The sequence below is a fragment of the Pinus tabuliformis genome, chromosome Q (genome assembly GCF_031772625.1).
Source record: "Pinus tabuliformis cultivar Carrire ecotype Pingquan chromosome Q, CPIR1, whole genome shotgun sequence".
NCBI lineage: Eukaryota > Viridiplantae > Streptophyta > Pinopsida > Pinales > Pinaceae > Pinus > Pinus tabuliformis.
In genome coordinates this window covers 933129682-933146615 of record NC_142296.1, presented here as the reverse complement: position 1 = coordinate 933146615, position 16934 = coordinate 933129682, and the positions used below count along the sequence as shown (strand labels likewise).

General features: G+C 35.8%; 1 protein-coding gene across 6 annotated transcripts in view; it reads right to left on the bottom strand.

The window, feature by feature from the left end:
* The window catches only part of LOC149222526 (reticulon-like protein B12), a 293109-nt gene that overhangs the window by 138516 nt on the left and 137659 nt on the right, over positions 1–16934 (bottom strand). The window contains exon 4 of one of the 6 annotated variants that reach the window (XM_089385495.1): positions 7721–7951. The exons of the other annotated variants lie outside the window; for them this stretch is intronic. Within the exon in view, the coding sequence (XP_089241621.1) occupies positions 7736–7951 (216 nt within the window). The 3' untranslated portion in view covers positions 7721–7735. Of the gene's footprint in view, positions 1–7720; positions 7952–16934 lie in introns of those variants that run through there. 6 annotated transcript variants of the gene reach the window in all.

Sequence of the window (16934 nt, the reverse complement as noted above, 5' to 3'; positions counted from 1 at the left end):
CATCATGATGGAGAACAACTGATTTTTGAGGAAAAAAGCTCTGCTTTTGTCAGATGTTTCGTGCAGTTCTTTCAACTGTTCCCAAATCTCGGCAGCTGTCTTGCCAGAAGGAATCTGCGGTAACTGATCATCAGCGACAGAGAGCTTGAGAAGCATAACAGCCTCTCGATTTCGATCATCAAATTTATCTTGATCGGTACCAGCTGTACCGGGACGAAGCTCTTTGCCCAAAATGAGCTGATCAAGACGCCTGTATTCAAAAATGGTCAGCATTCTTTGTTTCCAAATGTTATAGTTGCTGCCATTAAAGCGTTGATTTCCTTCTAACATCAGATTGGTGAGCGTGGCCATTTTCAAAACAGAAGTCTGACACAAATTTTAATGAAGCTGCCCGCTTATCCTGGTGCAAATCAAAAAAACAGAATTTGTTCTGCAAGACAGGTTTTTAAAATATATATATATATATATATATCTACCCAGCTGAGATAAATCTCCACAGAAAATTGCAAAACTTCCTTTTTACTCTGCAACGTCAAACTAATACAGAGGCAGCTTGAGAACAGTAGCACCGACACACTGTTTTTGAATTTCTGCTATATATATATATATATATATATATATATATATATATATATTTTATTTTTATTTTTTTTTTCTTGCTGCTGTCGTAAACAATGGAGAACCCACGTTTGAATCCCTGATGACTGCCGCTACTATACGGTAAATTCAAATATCAGTTCTAAAAAAAAATCGCTGATAGCAATGACTGCCGCTGAGTCCAAGCCGACAGTGCCAGACGATTCCGTTCAAAAAGCTTCCAACACGCAGAATTACTGAGATCTGCGGTGATCCGAGAGCTTCCGGATTGGAATCAGGTCGATTTAGCTCTAAAATCGATCGATCGGTGCTTGAAGCATTTCGTTTGGTAGCCTGTCTGTAGCTTCAATTCAGATCTTATTCGCCACTGCAAGGGTGCTATGGCCGTCAGAACCGCGCCGATCCGGCACTGCTAATTGCATTTGTATTCATGGCGGCTTTCTGTAACAGCCGGATTCGAGTAAATCACCGCGAGCCCTTTCGAATGAACCCTCTCAAGCTGCTAATTTCTGTGATTACAGGCTTTAACGGCAAACGGAGACTAGCGACGCCTGCTATGAGTGGTCACAAGAGGACGACTTCGAAGATCGATCCCAAATTCAGATGGAACCTGGTTCAAGAGCTATGCTGCAAAGTTCAGTATCCTTTGGGAGGTTTGAGACTGAGACTTTATCATGGGAAAAATGGTCCTCCTTCTCACAAAACAGAAATCCGCAGAACGAAACCCGCAGAACGAGCCCAAAGAGAAACGATGATACGAGGGCGAGAAAAGAAAATAATACCCGACACGCTGACGCCAATTCCGTCTCCCTCGTCTAATCATAAGTCGTAAGTGCCCTTTTCAACACACAGGTGCCACGGCAAAAAATTCTAAGTTTGACCACGATCCCATCAAATGGACTAAGCGGATGACGTGCAAGGCTCTGCGGAATTTCTCGATGCCACCGTTTGATCGAAGAGAATGTGAATATGGCTGCACGCCCTGTCCCTTCTTAAAACCCTGTGGAGATCCCACTTCTGACACCAAGATAACCGACTGCGATTATCCAAACAGAATCGGCAATTTTGTTCTAAAACAGATCCTAGAGTTTCTCAAAAAAATGCTTAGACATGAAGAAATGATAATGCAGGAGAAGAATCCATTTCTGTATCGAGATAGACGACTGTAAGCTTTTATCACAGTGAGCAAAGCCGAGGCTAAGACTCAGTGAAGGCTACCTGGCTTACAGAGGGCTCGACCTTAGAAAGGAATGAGAGAACTCAAGAGATTAGGATGCGAAGAGAATAACTGTTCAAGAAATCTCTTTTTGTTTCTGGCTCTGATACCATAAAAGAATATTGAATGAATTGATTCAGAATGAGCAAGAAGCTCAATGATAATACAGAGATATTTACAATAATAGAAACATCAAGTTTCTATGTAGAATATGGAAACACTCAGTTTCATCTAAGAAACTGCTTAAACGAATAAAAATAGCAACAGCTAACAGAATGAGTATTAAATACTAAATAGGAATATTCTAATATAACTGCCAATGCGGACATATCTGGATCGAGGAGCTTGCTTCATATAGTGCTCTCTGCAAACATAATACTTTTTCAAACCAATATGCTTAGACTCACAATATTGTACAATCAAATCAACTAAGTCAACTTATCAAATTTTGATGCCAGATCAAAACCAATATCAAGATCATCACAATATCATAGTATCAGATTCTTTAGACTAGGTGACAAGTAGAGCTCTCATCAAGTCATGACTTCATTTATTATCATGCCAACAAGTTGTCATAAGAAATATCAATCCAAATTTCATCAAGTCATCCTCATGATCATAATATAAGTCACTATATGAAAATGCATACACCAAGGATAAGTCATGTAGGTTCCAACCATTCATGGAGATAGCTTCATGTTGAATCACAACTGTCAATACTTCAACCAATGTGCTAAGAATGAGGAGGCCAATCGAATACCAATATTAGTCATTGGAAGTTCATATATCATTCTCATCAAGCCAAATCATCAGTCATCAAATCAAAACATTAGTCATCAAGTCAAATCCCAAATTTGCTATCATAGAGAGATCTATAGTCCAGAACATATCTCAACATCAAGTCAAAGTTCTAAGTCATTATCAAGCATCATGTCAAAAATCCAAACACTGCTCATCTATATCAATCAGCCAAATCATGTCAAACTCTTGTAGCACAAACTTAAACATAATGGCATATCTATATGTATGTCCCGATCACCTACAAACACAAGTTCAATATACGTATTCATATATGTATTCATATTATAGCAAACATTCAAACTTTCTAGCTCACAAATCTTCCTGATGTTTGCTCCACATCTGTAAGACTGACATCCTTCAGGTGAACATCTGATTTCATGCACAAAACTTCATTTGCGTGTCCAGCAGGCATAGTCGCACCCTTCAAGGTGTTATGTGAGCGACGGAGGCTTCCCAGTCGCTCTCTAAAGCACTATAAGTGAGCAACTGTGATCAGATCTGCCCAAAACTATCTTAGTGCCTCGGTCGCACCTTTGAGCTTGCTTCCATGTGGTTGGGAGGCTATAGTCGCACCTGTAGGCTTTCTTCCATGCGATTAAGGCTTAAAGTAAGAGAAAACTCTCTCACCTCATATCAAAACTTTGTTGTTGTTCAACAATGTCAGATATCTCTCTATTCATGCCCATAAATCATACTTCAACAGTAAAGGATCTACATTTAATGCAAATGATAATAGGATAAGGGATCTTATGGAGAGATTCTCCCTCTGAATGGGAATCCACTTCAATCATCTTCATTCATGCCATCAACCTGTCTATAATATTGTCATGCATCAGCAGATTTGTTAGATCATAAAGTTAGACTATATCCACATATTCATCATGGTCATATATGTTATCATCAGCTACTTCATCATGACATCAATCTGTCATCAAGGGTTAATGTCAAAGAGCTAATAGGAGTAGACTTCAAAAATCATGGTCACATGCATTACTTCTTTGTCACATAACTCAATCCAATAAGTTAGGGCATTCAATTTTACCATATTCCACAATTACTAAGCACACCAAAACATAACCATGGTCAACAAAAGATCCTTCTTTATGGGATCAAGATATCCAAAATGGTAGATATTAGCCAAACATAAAGTATGCCACTATATCAAAGATAAACATTAAGTAGTCTCATAGAATCAAGAAGTTCATCATGTTTAAGAAGTAAGATACTTGTTCAATACCAAGTGCATCATAAGAGCCATGAATCCAAATTACTTTCATATACATGCATGAATCATTTGAGGAGGAGACATTCTCATCATACCTTAGGGCTTACCTTGCCATAACATTGAAACAATATACCATGCATACCTTGTAGTATTCAAATACCTATGCAACCTTTTATTTGACATAGGCAGCATGTAGCACTTAGTCATCTTTTCATCAGGTGCCTCCTTACCTTTTCCAGCTCTAGCTTTTCCTTCCTGCATCTCAAATGATCCTCAAGAAGGATCCTCTTAACACATCTCATCAAGGAGGTTAGAAACATTCGAATACTCGAAAATACATGCAGGAAGTATAAGTAATGATCAGATCCATAAATCTCAACAAAAGTAAAGACATAAAGGAGCATCATAAGTCAAGATATACTTATCTTTAATGAGAGGTGATCCTCTCCTTCTTGAGCCAACCTTCAAAAGCCATCATTGTCCATTGTCCATATAACAATGTCGCCTTCAATATTTCAACCAACTTTATCAACAACCAAGCCTACTAGAGACTATCCCATCTAGGGCTTCATCAAATTTGTCACAAGTGCTTGAGCATCTTCACATTGACCATGCTAGATTTCATATCTCATATCTTTTCCATAAACCAAGGTTTCTCTCAAACCCTAACCTCATAATATCCATCAAACCCTAATACACAAATTTCTTAAGGTTTTTCTTCAAACTCTAGAATTCTTTTAGGTCTCCTCCATCTTCTTTTGCTTCCATCAAAGGTGTCTCCATGGGGGTGAACTCCATGACTTTTCTTCAACTTGGCTCTGATACCATGTTAATTTTTCGTAGTGCTATATTGTTCTGTGCTGACTACGGAAACCCTAAACCCCCAGTTGCATGGATGGAGAGTTGTCTGTGTGACTGGAAGGCTCTAGTCGCACGGATGAGCGTACGTGCGACTACAATCGAATCCTTCCTGTTTTGTGCCTGCGACTAGGGCCCAATATCCTAAATCAGAGATGCGAGCTTTGGACCCTGCAATTTCACCTTAGAGCTGTTAGGGTCCTATAATTTTTATAGGATTGCTTGATTATAGCTGATCATTATTATATTTCGGATGTTGGAAATAATATTCCATGTTGTAAATTATTTTCAAAAAATGTCAAAACCTTGAGAAAATAAAAAAATATGCTTATATGCCATTTTATCCAAAGTTCTAGTGACATGATAAAAAGGCAAAAGGGCGCCATGGGATAAAGTGCTTTTATATATTTTATTCATAACCTTTATCCTAAGTTCGAAGGAAAACAAATGAAAGCGCATATGGACAAACTTATTTTTTCGTATATGGTTAATCATCATTGCCATCAGAGTCTCGGGATTCCCCATCGATCTTGATCAACGGCCTATATTGTGTTTCGCCCCCCCCTCACCATTTGAACTTTACCATCGAGGGGGGGGGGTTTCTGAAATGGGCAATATTCAAACTCGCGCCCACTGCAATGTGTCACCACTACATGGTTTCGCACCCCCCTAGCCGAAACCATTCACAGCTTCCCCCCCTCTGAAAAGTGGTTTCTCTGCCAAGTAAAACCACTTCCCCTCATGCGCTTACCATGTCCCCACTTCATCACCTCCGCCACTCCTATCTCGCCACATATACTCCATCCATTACTCCTGTGCCAATGGACACTGCCATGTCATCTCCCTCATCCACGTCATTCATCTATCTCATGATCAATTGAAACTCTGTTTTTTCCTATACACCACATTGACTTCAAATATGGTTTCCAAACCAATGAGAATGAATTTTCAGAAACTGAAAGAGGTTTTTTCTTCCAACATCCTCATGTACAAAAACCACTCTCGGTTTTCTAACAACTATTATGGTTTGGGATATACAGATGAAGATTTGCAGACATATTTTCCCAAATTTTCCTGTTTAGTCATACTTTTGCAGAACATATTGTGGCCAATCAAAGATGACTCTTGAGAAATTGGAGGAGGTTTGTGTTCCTAAGATGCCAAAGTACAATAACCTACTTCATATTTTACACAGCTATTACAAAATGAGAGATACATGTACATCTTTACAGCCTATTTTTTGGACTGTGCAAAGTCCTATTTCAGTCACCTTTTTGCAGACAATATTGGGAACATCTAGAGCTGAATTTTGGGAATCTGAGAGAGGTTTATCTCAAAAACATATTTATCTGCAATAACCTCTCTCTCTTTTTACAGAGCTATCTCGAATTGAGATACAAAAAGGGATGACTGGACCCTATTTTGCAGAATTTCGGGAGGAAAATGCTTAAAGATAGTTAGCCACCTCATCAACTAAGAGTTGCAATCAAATTCGAATTTCTCTTCTTTGTCAACAAAAATCCATAATGATAGTGCAAAGTAGATACATTAGTTTTGAATGTCCTACATTTCATTTCTATTTGTGTAAAAGAGTTTAGGATATTTGTAAAAAGATCTTATCAAGATATTTTAGTTTAGGATTTGTATAAATACTTCATCATTTGTAAAAGAGTTTAGGATATTTGTAAAAAGATCTTATCAAGATATTTTAGTTTAGAATTTGTATAAATACTTCATCATTTGAAGAAAGCGTTGGAGATTTGTATGAAGAAATCTATTATCCAATGTAAAGTTGCTCATTGAGCTCAAAAGGAGCATCATTAATAAAAAGACTCTTCACAGGATACTTGTGTTGCGATATACTGGTGATGTTTTTCTTAGTGTAATTGTGTTTCCATTGTTATTCTCTGTCTGTTTATCATCTGAAATCTAATTGTAAAACAGGAGATGTGAAAAATAAGATATGTTTTTGAGCACCTTATTTGGACTATGTTTACAATCTGTATGTTTTCTTCTGAAGTCTGATTGAGAAATTCTTAAATGCTTTTCAATCACTACTGAATCACCTCTTTTCTCCATTCCATGGTTCAATTTAAAAATCTAGTAAATGTAACTAGCTTGCCTTGTGATTACTCATTTGAACTTTTGATAAAGCATCTATCTTTATTTGACTCCATTGCCCAATGGATTCCTCTTGATCTTCCAACCAAACCATTTTCAAAATCAAACTTTGAGCCCGATAACTAGCCTGAAATTCCCAGTGAACAAAACTAAATCTCACAGAGAGATCCTTCTCTGAGTTTAGGATGGCTAGATCCTAAACTCGAAAGTGGTTTTGATGTTGTCTCCATGGTTTTTTCTTCAGCCTTGAAATTACGGAAGGATAACATAGTGGCGACCATACTGGGGAACGACATTTTATCTTCCTCAAAAAAGTGTATCAAGTTCCAGATCTGATTGCTGATGGTGAACAGTGATCAGACACAAGAAGGCTGAATTATTCACCTGGCGACTCCATGTTTCAAGTATCCGGAGCTCAAAGTTTGCATGGCGACTCCCTTATCAAAGAATCCAGAATTGTAAAGCACTTATGGTGACTCCATTCCATTGTTGATTGTTTTCAAAATGAGTTCAAGAATACAATGTAGGTATGCTCCTATGGACATATCAAGAATTCCAGGTTTTCCAAATCCCATGCCCAGCAGTGATTGGTTAACTTATCTTCCATTATTTAAAGATCAAAAAGGAGATGATGCTGTTGTACATTTATTGAGGTTTCATATGCACATCTGTAAGCTTAAAATCAAATTTCATGAAGATTGTCTTATGAAAATTTTTATGGCAACTTTGGAGGAAAAGGCTAGATCTTGGTATGAAAATCTGCCTGCTGCTAGTATATGTTCATTAAAGCATTTTCATATTGTTTTTTTGTGAGAAATATAGAGGGGATTATCCATCTTTGTTGCTGATTCAAAACTGTTGTGATCATTTTGAAAGTTTTATTCAATATCTAGAAGATTACTATGATGATGATCAGTTCACAAACGATGAAATACTAGAGGCTTTAGATGGAAATCCATTTCAACATTATGAACAAAAGGCAGAAGTCTTGATTGAATTGTCTTTCCCTCAGGAAGAAACAGAGGATGTATGTTGTCTATATGATCATGAAGATTCCACACGGGAAATAATCCTTGCAACATCACGACAAACTTATCAGCCAGAGGTAAAGGAAGAAATTCAGCAGCCTGAACCTGATCAAGAAGAGGACAACAGTGAAAATCAGCAGGATATTTCAAATACCATGGATGAACACATTAACATTGTGGTTGTCTGGACTCTGAAGTGCAGAAGATCAAATTAAAGAACAAATTCCTTGTATTAATCAACAAGTAAAGGTAATTGAGCATATTGTTGAACATTCATTTGTTAATTTATAACAGTGTTGTGATCCGAAAGAAGAACCAGCAGAGCTTAATACTCTTGATCCACAAGAACAGTTTTAACAAGTAGTGTTTTCTTCAGTGATTAAAGACCAATCAGATTTACATAATGAAGATCTTATGTTGCATGTTTTCCATGATCCTTTGGTCATTTTATTGCATTCATTGGTGAAGGTAGAATTTTCCATACACATAAATGCAGCTATTGGATCCAGTGGAAAAGTTGAGTTGCCATTTTCTGAATTTATTTTTCCACCTAAAGAAGTAGAATGCAAACTTCAGTTAAGTATCTATTTGCTTGAATGGTTGCACTGGATGCTTGTTATCACTTGATATGGCAGTCATTTTATCATATTAAAGTAGGTACCATAGTGCAAATAAGCTCAATACTTTGAGCATTTTTGGTTTTCAATGCATTCTTTCCAGTTTCAATTTCAAATTGCAGTATGCCTTTCAGTTTAGTGTATATTTCAGATTTCAGTGTGCATAATGGTTTTGATTTCAGTTTGAGAGTTTTTCAATAGATTTTATGGCAGAACAGGTTGCAGGTTTTGGGATCAGCTCAATGGATCAAACTACTAGTCTACGGTGTTCTTGACACTTCACCAGGAAATGCCATCCCTAGCTGGATCCACTGTTAGGGTCCTATAATTTTTATAGTATTGCTTGATTATAGTTTATCATTATTATATTTCAGATGTTGGAGATAATATTCCATGTTGCAAATTATTTTCAAAAAATATCAAAACCTTGAGAAAATAAAAAATATGCTTATATGTCATTTTATCCAAAGTTTTAGTGACATGGTATAAAGGCAAAAGGGCGCAATGGGATAAAGTTCTTTTATATTTTTTATTCATAACCTTTATCCTAAGTTCGAAGGCAAACAAATGAAAGCGCATATGGACAAATTTATTTTTTCATATATGGTTAATCATCATTGCTGTCAGAGTTTCAGGATTCCCCATTAATCTTGATCAACGACCTATATTGCGTTTCGGCCCCCCTTCACCATCCAAACTTTACCATTGCGGGGGGGAGGGTCCAAAATGGGCGATATTCAAACTCACGCCCACTGCAATGTGTCACCACTACATGGTTTCGCACCCACCTAGCCGAAACCATTCACCGCTTCCCCCTCCCCTGAAAAGTGGTTTCTCCAGCAAGTAAAACCATTTCCCCTCATGCGCTTACCATGTCCCCACTTCATCACCTCCCCCACTCCTATCCCACCACGTATCCTCCGCCCATTACTCCCGTGCCAATGGACACTGCCATGTCATCTCCCTCATCCACGTCATTCATCTGTCTCATGATCAGTTGAAACTATGCTTTTTCCTGTGCACCACATTGACTTCAAACATGGTTTCCAAACCAATGAGGATGAATTTTCAGAAACTGAAAGAGGTTTTTGCTTCCAACATCCTCATGTACAAAAACCACTCTCGGTTTTCTAACAATTATTATGGTTTGGGATATACAAATGAAGATTTGCAGACATATTTTCCCAATTTTTCCTGTATAGTCATACTTTTGCAGAACATAGTGTGGCCAATCAGAGATGACTCTTAAGAAAATGGAGGAGGTTTGTGTTCCTAAGATGCCAAAGTACAAAACCTACTTCATATTTTACACAGCTATTACAAAATGAGAGATACATGTACATCTTTACAACCTATTTTTTGGACTATGCAAAGTCCTGTTTTAGTCACCTTTTTGCAGAGAATATTGGAAACATTTGGAGCTGAATTTTGGGAATCCAAGAGAGGTTTATCTCAAAAACATATTTATCTGCAATAACCTCTCTCACTTTTTACAGAGCTATCTTGGATTGAGATACACAAGGGATGACTGGACCCTATTTTGCAGAATTTCGGGAGGAAAATGCTCAAAGACAGTTAGCCACCTCATCAACTAAGAGTTGCAATCAAATTCGAATTTCTCTTCTTTGTCAACAAAAATCCATAATGATAGTGCAAAGTAGATACATTAGTTTTGAATGTCCTACATTTCATTTCTATTTGTGTAAAAGAGTTTACGATATTTGTAAAAAGATCTTATCAAGATATTTTAGTTTAGAATTTGTATAAATACTTCATCATTTGAAGAAAGGGTTGGAGTTTGTATGAAGAAATCTATTATCCAATGTAAAGTTGCTCATTCAGCTCAAAAGGAGCATCATTAATAAAAAGACTCTTCATAGGATACTTGTGTTGCGATATAGTGGTGATGCTTTTCTTAGTGTAATTGTGTTTCCATTGTTATTCTTTGTCTGTTTATCATCTGAAATCTGATTGAAACAGGAGAAGTGAAAAATAAGATATGTTTCTGAGCACCTTATTTGGACTGCGTTTACAATCTGTATGTTTTCTTCTGAAGTTTGATTGAGAAATTCCTAAATGTTTTTCAATCACTACTGAATCACCTCTTTTCTCCATTCTATAATTCAATTTAAAAATCCAGTAAATGTAACTAGCTTGCCCTGTAATTACTCCTTTGAATTTTTGATGCAGCATCCAGCTTTATTTGACTCCATTGCCCAATTGATTCCTCTTGATCTTCCAACCAAACCATTTTCAAAATCAAACTCTGAGCCCAATAACTAGCCTGAAATTCCCAGTAAACAAAGTTGAACCTCACAGAGAGATCCTTCTCTGAGTTTAGGAGGGCTAGATCCTAAACTCTAAAGTGGTTTTGATGTTGCCTCCATGGTTTTTTCTTCAACCTTGAAATTACGGAACACTAACAAGAGCAAACCTGATCCTCTGCGAATGAGCCTCAGACGTATGCAAGCCAAAAACAAAATAGAAGAGTGTCTCATTGTTATGTCCAAATTAGGTAGAGGTCACTTGTATTGATAGCCTTTCAAGATGGTCCACTTTGCTTTAGGGCCGACCTTATCAAATGTGCACATGTGGGCTTTTCCTCATAAGTACACTTTCCCTTATTCGATTTGAGTGATCTTTAGGTCGATTTTGGTCCTCTCGAAATGAGGAATTCAATGCAATCATTATCTCCATCAGGGGAGTTGTCCAAAGTGGAATTTGACCGCAATTGCATATTTTTAACAGCTTTGATTACTAATCTGATTGATTCTAAACCTTCCACCTATGAAGAAGCAGCTAGCTAGAAAGTTTGGAAGGATGCGATGTTAGAAGAATACCAATCAATTATGAAGAATGATGTATGGGTCCTTGAAGAAATGGCATTCAAGGGAGGTTAGATCTTCTCTATGTGCCATGTGTTTAGCATTAAGTGGGGAAGTTGTGATGTAATTCCTTCTCTCCAATTCCTCCTATTTAAATTGAGGGGTATGTTGTAAATAAGGCCAACCCTATTTTGAGCTCATTATCCATTAACCCACTCACCTTTTGTATCTTGATGACAGCCAAAACTATTTCGAGTTGGGTATCCAGAAACCCACTATCAGAGGTGTTCAAGCTTCCTTGTCTATATCCAAGGTCTATCAATTGTAATTGAGCTAGGTATTGTTAAAAATACACTTCTTCATATTTTGGCCACAGATAATCTCATATTGAGTTGTGTATCATAAACCCACTCGCTTCAAGTTGGATATCCATAAACCCACTCTTCATATTTCAGCAGCAACCAACTTCTGTATTGAGCTACGTATCCATAAACCCACTCTTTTTTGTATTTCATCAATTCTCACTGTAGCCCTCTATTCCAATGTTGTGATAATCATGATCAAGATTAAATCGGTGAGGTTTCAAAATCGGAAAAAAATCGTGAAAATAGGGATAAATCAGTAAAAATCGGCGAAAAATCAGAAAAATTAAAGAAAATACCAAAAAAAAACATTTTTTTCAATTTTTTTAGCATCTAAAGCATCCACAATATAAAATAAATGTATTGACACATAAATATGAAAAGAGAACTAATATATAGGATGTGTAATATCATAATATGTCTGGTGCTATATCACACATAACAATGAATCATGTCCTGAATCCCGAGTCCTGACTCAGCCTCAAAATATAGGGTTCATGGGTATATAGGGTTCATGTTTTATAAAAAAAAATTATAGACATTAGGTTATATAATAATAATGGTATATAGATTTTAGGTTTATGATATTAATATTTATTTTGGTTTTTTAGATATTAATATTGATATAGTCTTTAAGTTATTTATAGGTTTATGATATCATATTAATATATATATTAGTCTTTTAGATATTAATATTAGGTTTTATTGATATTAATACTATTATATATATTAAGTTAGATAGATTTTAGGTTATATAAACCTTAGTTATATAGTGATCAGGTTTCATAAATATTAAGGTAAATAGTCTTTAGGTTATATAAGTTTTAAGGTTATTTAGGTATTAAAATTTATGTTATTAAGATCAAAATATATATATTAGTTTTTTTTGTAGATTTTTTAATATTAATATGGATTTTAGGTTTTATATATTAATATTAACTTATATATTAGTTTTTTAGCCATTAATATTAATTTTGTTTTTAGTTTAAAGTTTTTGTTTTATAGATATTAATATATGTTATTAATTTATTAAAATTAAACAAATGAAATTAAATTAAAAAAACAAATTAAAAAATTAAAAATTAAAATTAAAATTAGGTTTCATTATAAATCTTTCTTGCCGACATATGTTGTTCCTTTAATATTCCTCCCTCTTGAGTATTTATCTCTTCCATCTAGCTCTTCTTTTATCATCTTTCTCTTACCCTGATGATGGATCCCATTTGGGATTCGAAACGTTGGTGTAAAAATTCGATTACTGTGGATTCTCCGGTCAAAATGGTCAAAAAGAAAAGTAGTTAACCTGTCTTCCGAGGTTTTTGACCAGGTAGCCATTAATCTCTGAAATCCAATATCTTATCCCTGTACGGAGGGGATACTTGGAGTGAAATCCTTGCACTCGAAAGTGTTAGAGTAAGGATAAAAAGAAGAGCTTCAGATCTACATTTCCTCAAAAATTGTCGGGACAGCAATCTTATTCCTCCATTTGCACAGGTTAAACATAAGTTACATAATAAATACAATAGTAAAGCGTTTCTCCATCTTAGTTTCTCTCTAATCCGGTCTGAAATCAGAAGAATTAGAGCTTCCCTGGAGCATCTTGGTCGTTTGGCCCTCTCTTCCCACCTTAAACTTGCCAACAGCATCGATAAAGACCTGTGGGCCATTATAGATGGCAGGACTGCTCTGAAAGCAGAGAATGAATGGCAGACTGCGCAGACTAGACAGCACAATAAGCTAACTAAACTTCCAAATTCAAACGAACACACAAGAATTCTGGTTCGAAATCCTGGTAACTGCGCAGTTGACCCTAATACCAATATCTGCTCATACAACAGAAGTGTATTCGAAAGCAGCGAAAGGATAACCGATAACGCAGAAATAAGAACGGTGCCAAATTGCAGAAGTTATCCAAACCGGCTTAATAATTCGAGTGGCATTTACGATCACCACGCTGACTCAAACAATACCTTTGAAAGCAGGTCGGTCAGCACTGGTTCAAACGCAGATTCATATAAAAATAACGGAAGAGAAATTGATAAGAACAAGAAGCAGATTGTTAGCGTAGAAATGATGGTGGGAAACAGCGAATGACAATAAAAGCGCAGAAGTTTTTATGTGTAATAATTCTAAACCAAAAGCAATGAATAGGATCAGCTTAGATTGTTATAACCCCCTGGGCAGGGCGGATAATGAAAAGAATGAAGACAAAGTGAGCCTGGTTGACATGGATATTATCGAGAGGGTGCAGGTTTCCAGAGAAGATGCGCATGGCATAGTCAGAAAAGAGGATGTGAAAAGGCCAGAAATAAACACTAATAATGACAGTTTTATCCAAAATGATGTGGCAAAATGCAATATGCTGAGCAAGGGTGACAAGGAGGCTGGCGAAAACTCATATGGATCAACATCAACATCAAAAAGAAAAGTAGTTAACCTGTCTTCCGAGGTTCTTGACCAGGTAGCCATTAATGTTCTCAGCAAGGGGATGGGGTTTGCAATGGCCCCTAAAAACCTCCCCATTGAAAAGATGATTTGTAGCATTGAAGATGGGATTAGCAACCTCCCTCTTGAAGACAAAGAAGCATTAAGGCAAGAGTTTTCTCTCATCATGAGAAAAGCCAAGGCTCCCAGAAGCAATTTGAGTAAGGAAGAGCAAAAGGCTTTCAGATCCTTACGAAATAATGACAAGTTAGTTGTTCTTAAAGCAGATAAAGGAGGAGCAGCCGTTATCCTTGATAAAGAAGACTATATTAAGAAAATGAATGATCACCTAAATTGTGGCAGTTATAAGAAACTGAACAGCAATCCCATGGCCAAAATTATGAAGGATGTAAAAAAGATTATCTCAGATTCCAGCCTTGACGAAAAATTGAAGAAGAAATTAACCCCCTCTTGTGAAACCATCCCTAGAATCTATGGATTACCCAAGATCCATAAGGAGGGGGTCCCCCTTAGACCGATAGTTAATACTATTGGCTCCCCAACCTATGAGCTTGCTAAATATGTCGCCAAGATTCTAAAACCCCTGGTTGGGAATACTGCCTCCTTCATTAAAGACTCGCATGACTTTGTGAATCTTATTAAAAATGAAAGAATGGATAAGGATGACATCCTTGTGAGCTTTGACGTGGTTTCCTTATTCACGAAGATTCCTCTTGATGAGGCCATTCAGGTTATAAGAGGTGTCACTGATCCTGAGACCGCAAAGATGGCTGAGGTCTGCTTAAGGTCAACTGTATTCACATTCCAAGGAACATTTTATGAACAGACATCTGGTGTAGCAATGGGATCACCCCTCTCGCCAATTGTGGCCAACTTATACATGGAATATTTTGAGAAAAAGGCCTTGGAATCTTATCCTTTAAAACCTGCTTGGTGGAAGCGTTTTGTCGATGACACCAATATAAAATGGACCCATGGTAAAACAGAACTCGACAAGTTTTTTAATCACCTTAACTCCATCTCCCCTGATATAAAATTCACTATGGAGCTTGAAGAAAATATGAGCATTCCTTTCTTGGACATTCTTATCATCAGAAAAGAAGATGGCTCTTTGGGCCATAAAGTTTTCAGAAAGTCAACTCACACGGAAAGCTACCTTCATGCGGATTCTCACCATCACCCAGCCCAAAAGCTCGGCGTTCTGAACACTCTTGCCATTAGAGCCCTCCGAATTTCTGACTCAGAACATATAAATGAAGAGAAAAGGCATTTAGTTTCAACTTTCAAAAATATAGGCTACAAGGATCATGAGATTAAGAAAGCCATAAAGAGAGCTGAAAGGAGGTTGTCATCTCCCAAACCTAAAGAGGAGGATCAACCTCAAGGTGGTAAGGTTTTTCTACCTTATATCCATGGGGTCACAAATAAAATGGCGAAGATCCTAAGAAAGAAAAACATTATAACTCAATTCTCAGCCCCCAGCACCATTAGACAAAGTTTAAAATCTGTTAAGGATGAAATTGACAAGCAGCAGCTTAAAGGAGTCTATAAAATAGATTGTTCGTGTGGAAAAAGCTACATAGGTGAAACTGGTCGCTCCCTCCAGACAAGACTGAAAGAACATGGCGCTGACATCAGGAATGGAAGATCTCGTACCTCAGCCTTGGCAGAGCACTCCTCGAAGACTAAACACCACATCTGCTTAGAAAACGCATCAATCATCGCAAGAGAAGAGCACCATCAGAGACGGAAAATCAGAGAAGCCCTCGAAATCTTGAAGCATCCTTGTAATCTGAACAGAGACAGCGGTTTGGAGATTAGCGGAAGCTGGCTTCCCCTGATCAGTGAAATCAAGAAGCGTCTGCCCAGCCCCAGGTAAGTTGTCGAATAGGTAAGTTGTCGAACAGGTAAGGTAGTTATTAATTCAGATATTAATATAAGTTTTCATATGAATATAAATATTATCATAGATATTAGCATAGGTTTGATTTTAATATTAATTGTGTTATTAGGTTATTCATATTCTATTAAAGCTCTACTTTTAATATATTTACAAGTATGGTTTTTAATATGATTTAGACATTAAGTTAGGTTTTAATATAGTTTAGAATTTAATATCGAATTTAATATAGAATTTAGGTTTTCTTAATATTAATTTATTTAGGTATTGTAATATTAATTTATTTAGATATTGATATATTAGGTTTTATTGATATTAATACTTTTATATATATTAAGTTATATATGTTTGAGGTTACATAATTATTAAGGTATATAGGGTTCATGTTTTATAAAAAATTTATAGACATTAGGTTATATAATAATAATGGTATATAGATTTTAGGTTTATGATATTAATATTTATTTTGGTTTTTTAGATATTAATATTGATATAGTCTTTAAGTTATTTATAGGTTTATGATATCATATTAATATATATATTAGTCTTTTAGATATTAATATTAGGTTTTATTGATATTAATACTATTATATATATTAAGTTAGATAGATTTTAGGTTATATAAACCTTAGTTATATAGTGATCAGGTTTCATAAATATTAAGGTAAATAGTCTTTAGGTTATATAAGTTTTAAGGTTATTTAGGTATTAAAATTTATGTTATTAAGATCAAAATATATATATTAGTTTTTTTGTAGATTTTTTAATATTAATATGGATTTTAGGTTTTATATATTAATATTAACTTATATATTAGTTTTTTAGGCATTAATATTAATTTTGTTTTTAGTTTAAAGTTTTTGTTTTATAGATATTAATATATGTTATTAATTTATTAAAATTAAACAAATGAAATTAAATTAAAAAAAAAAATTAAAA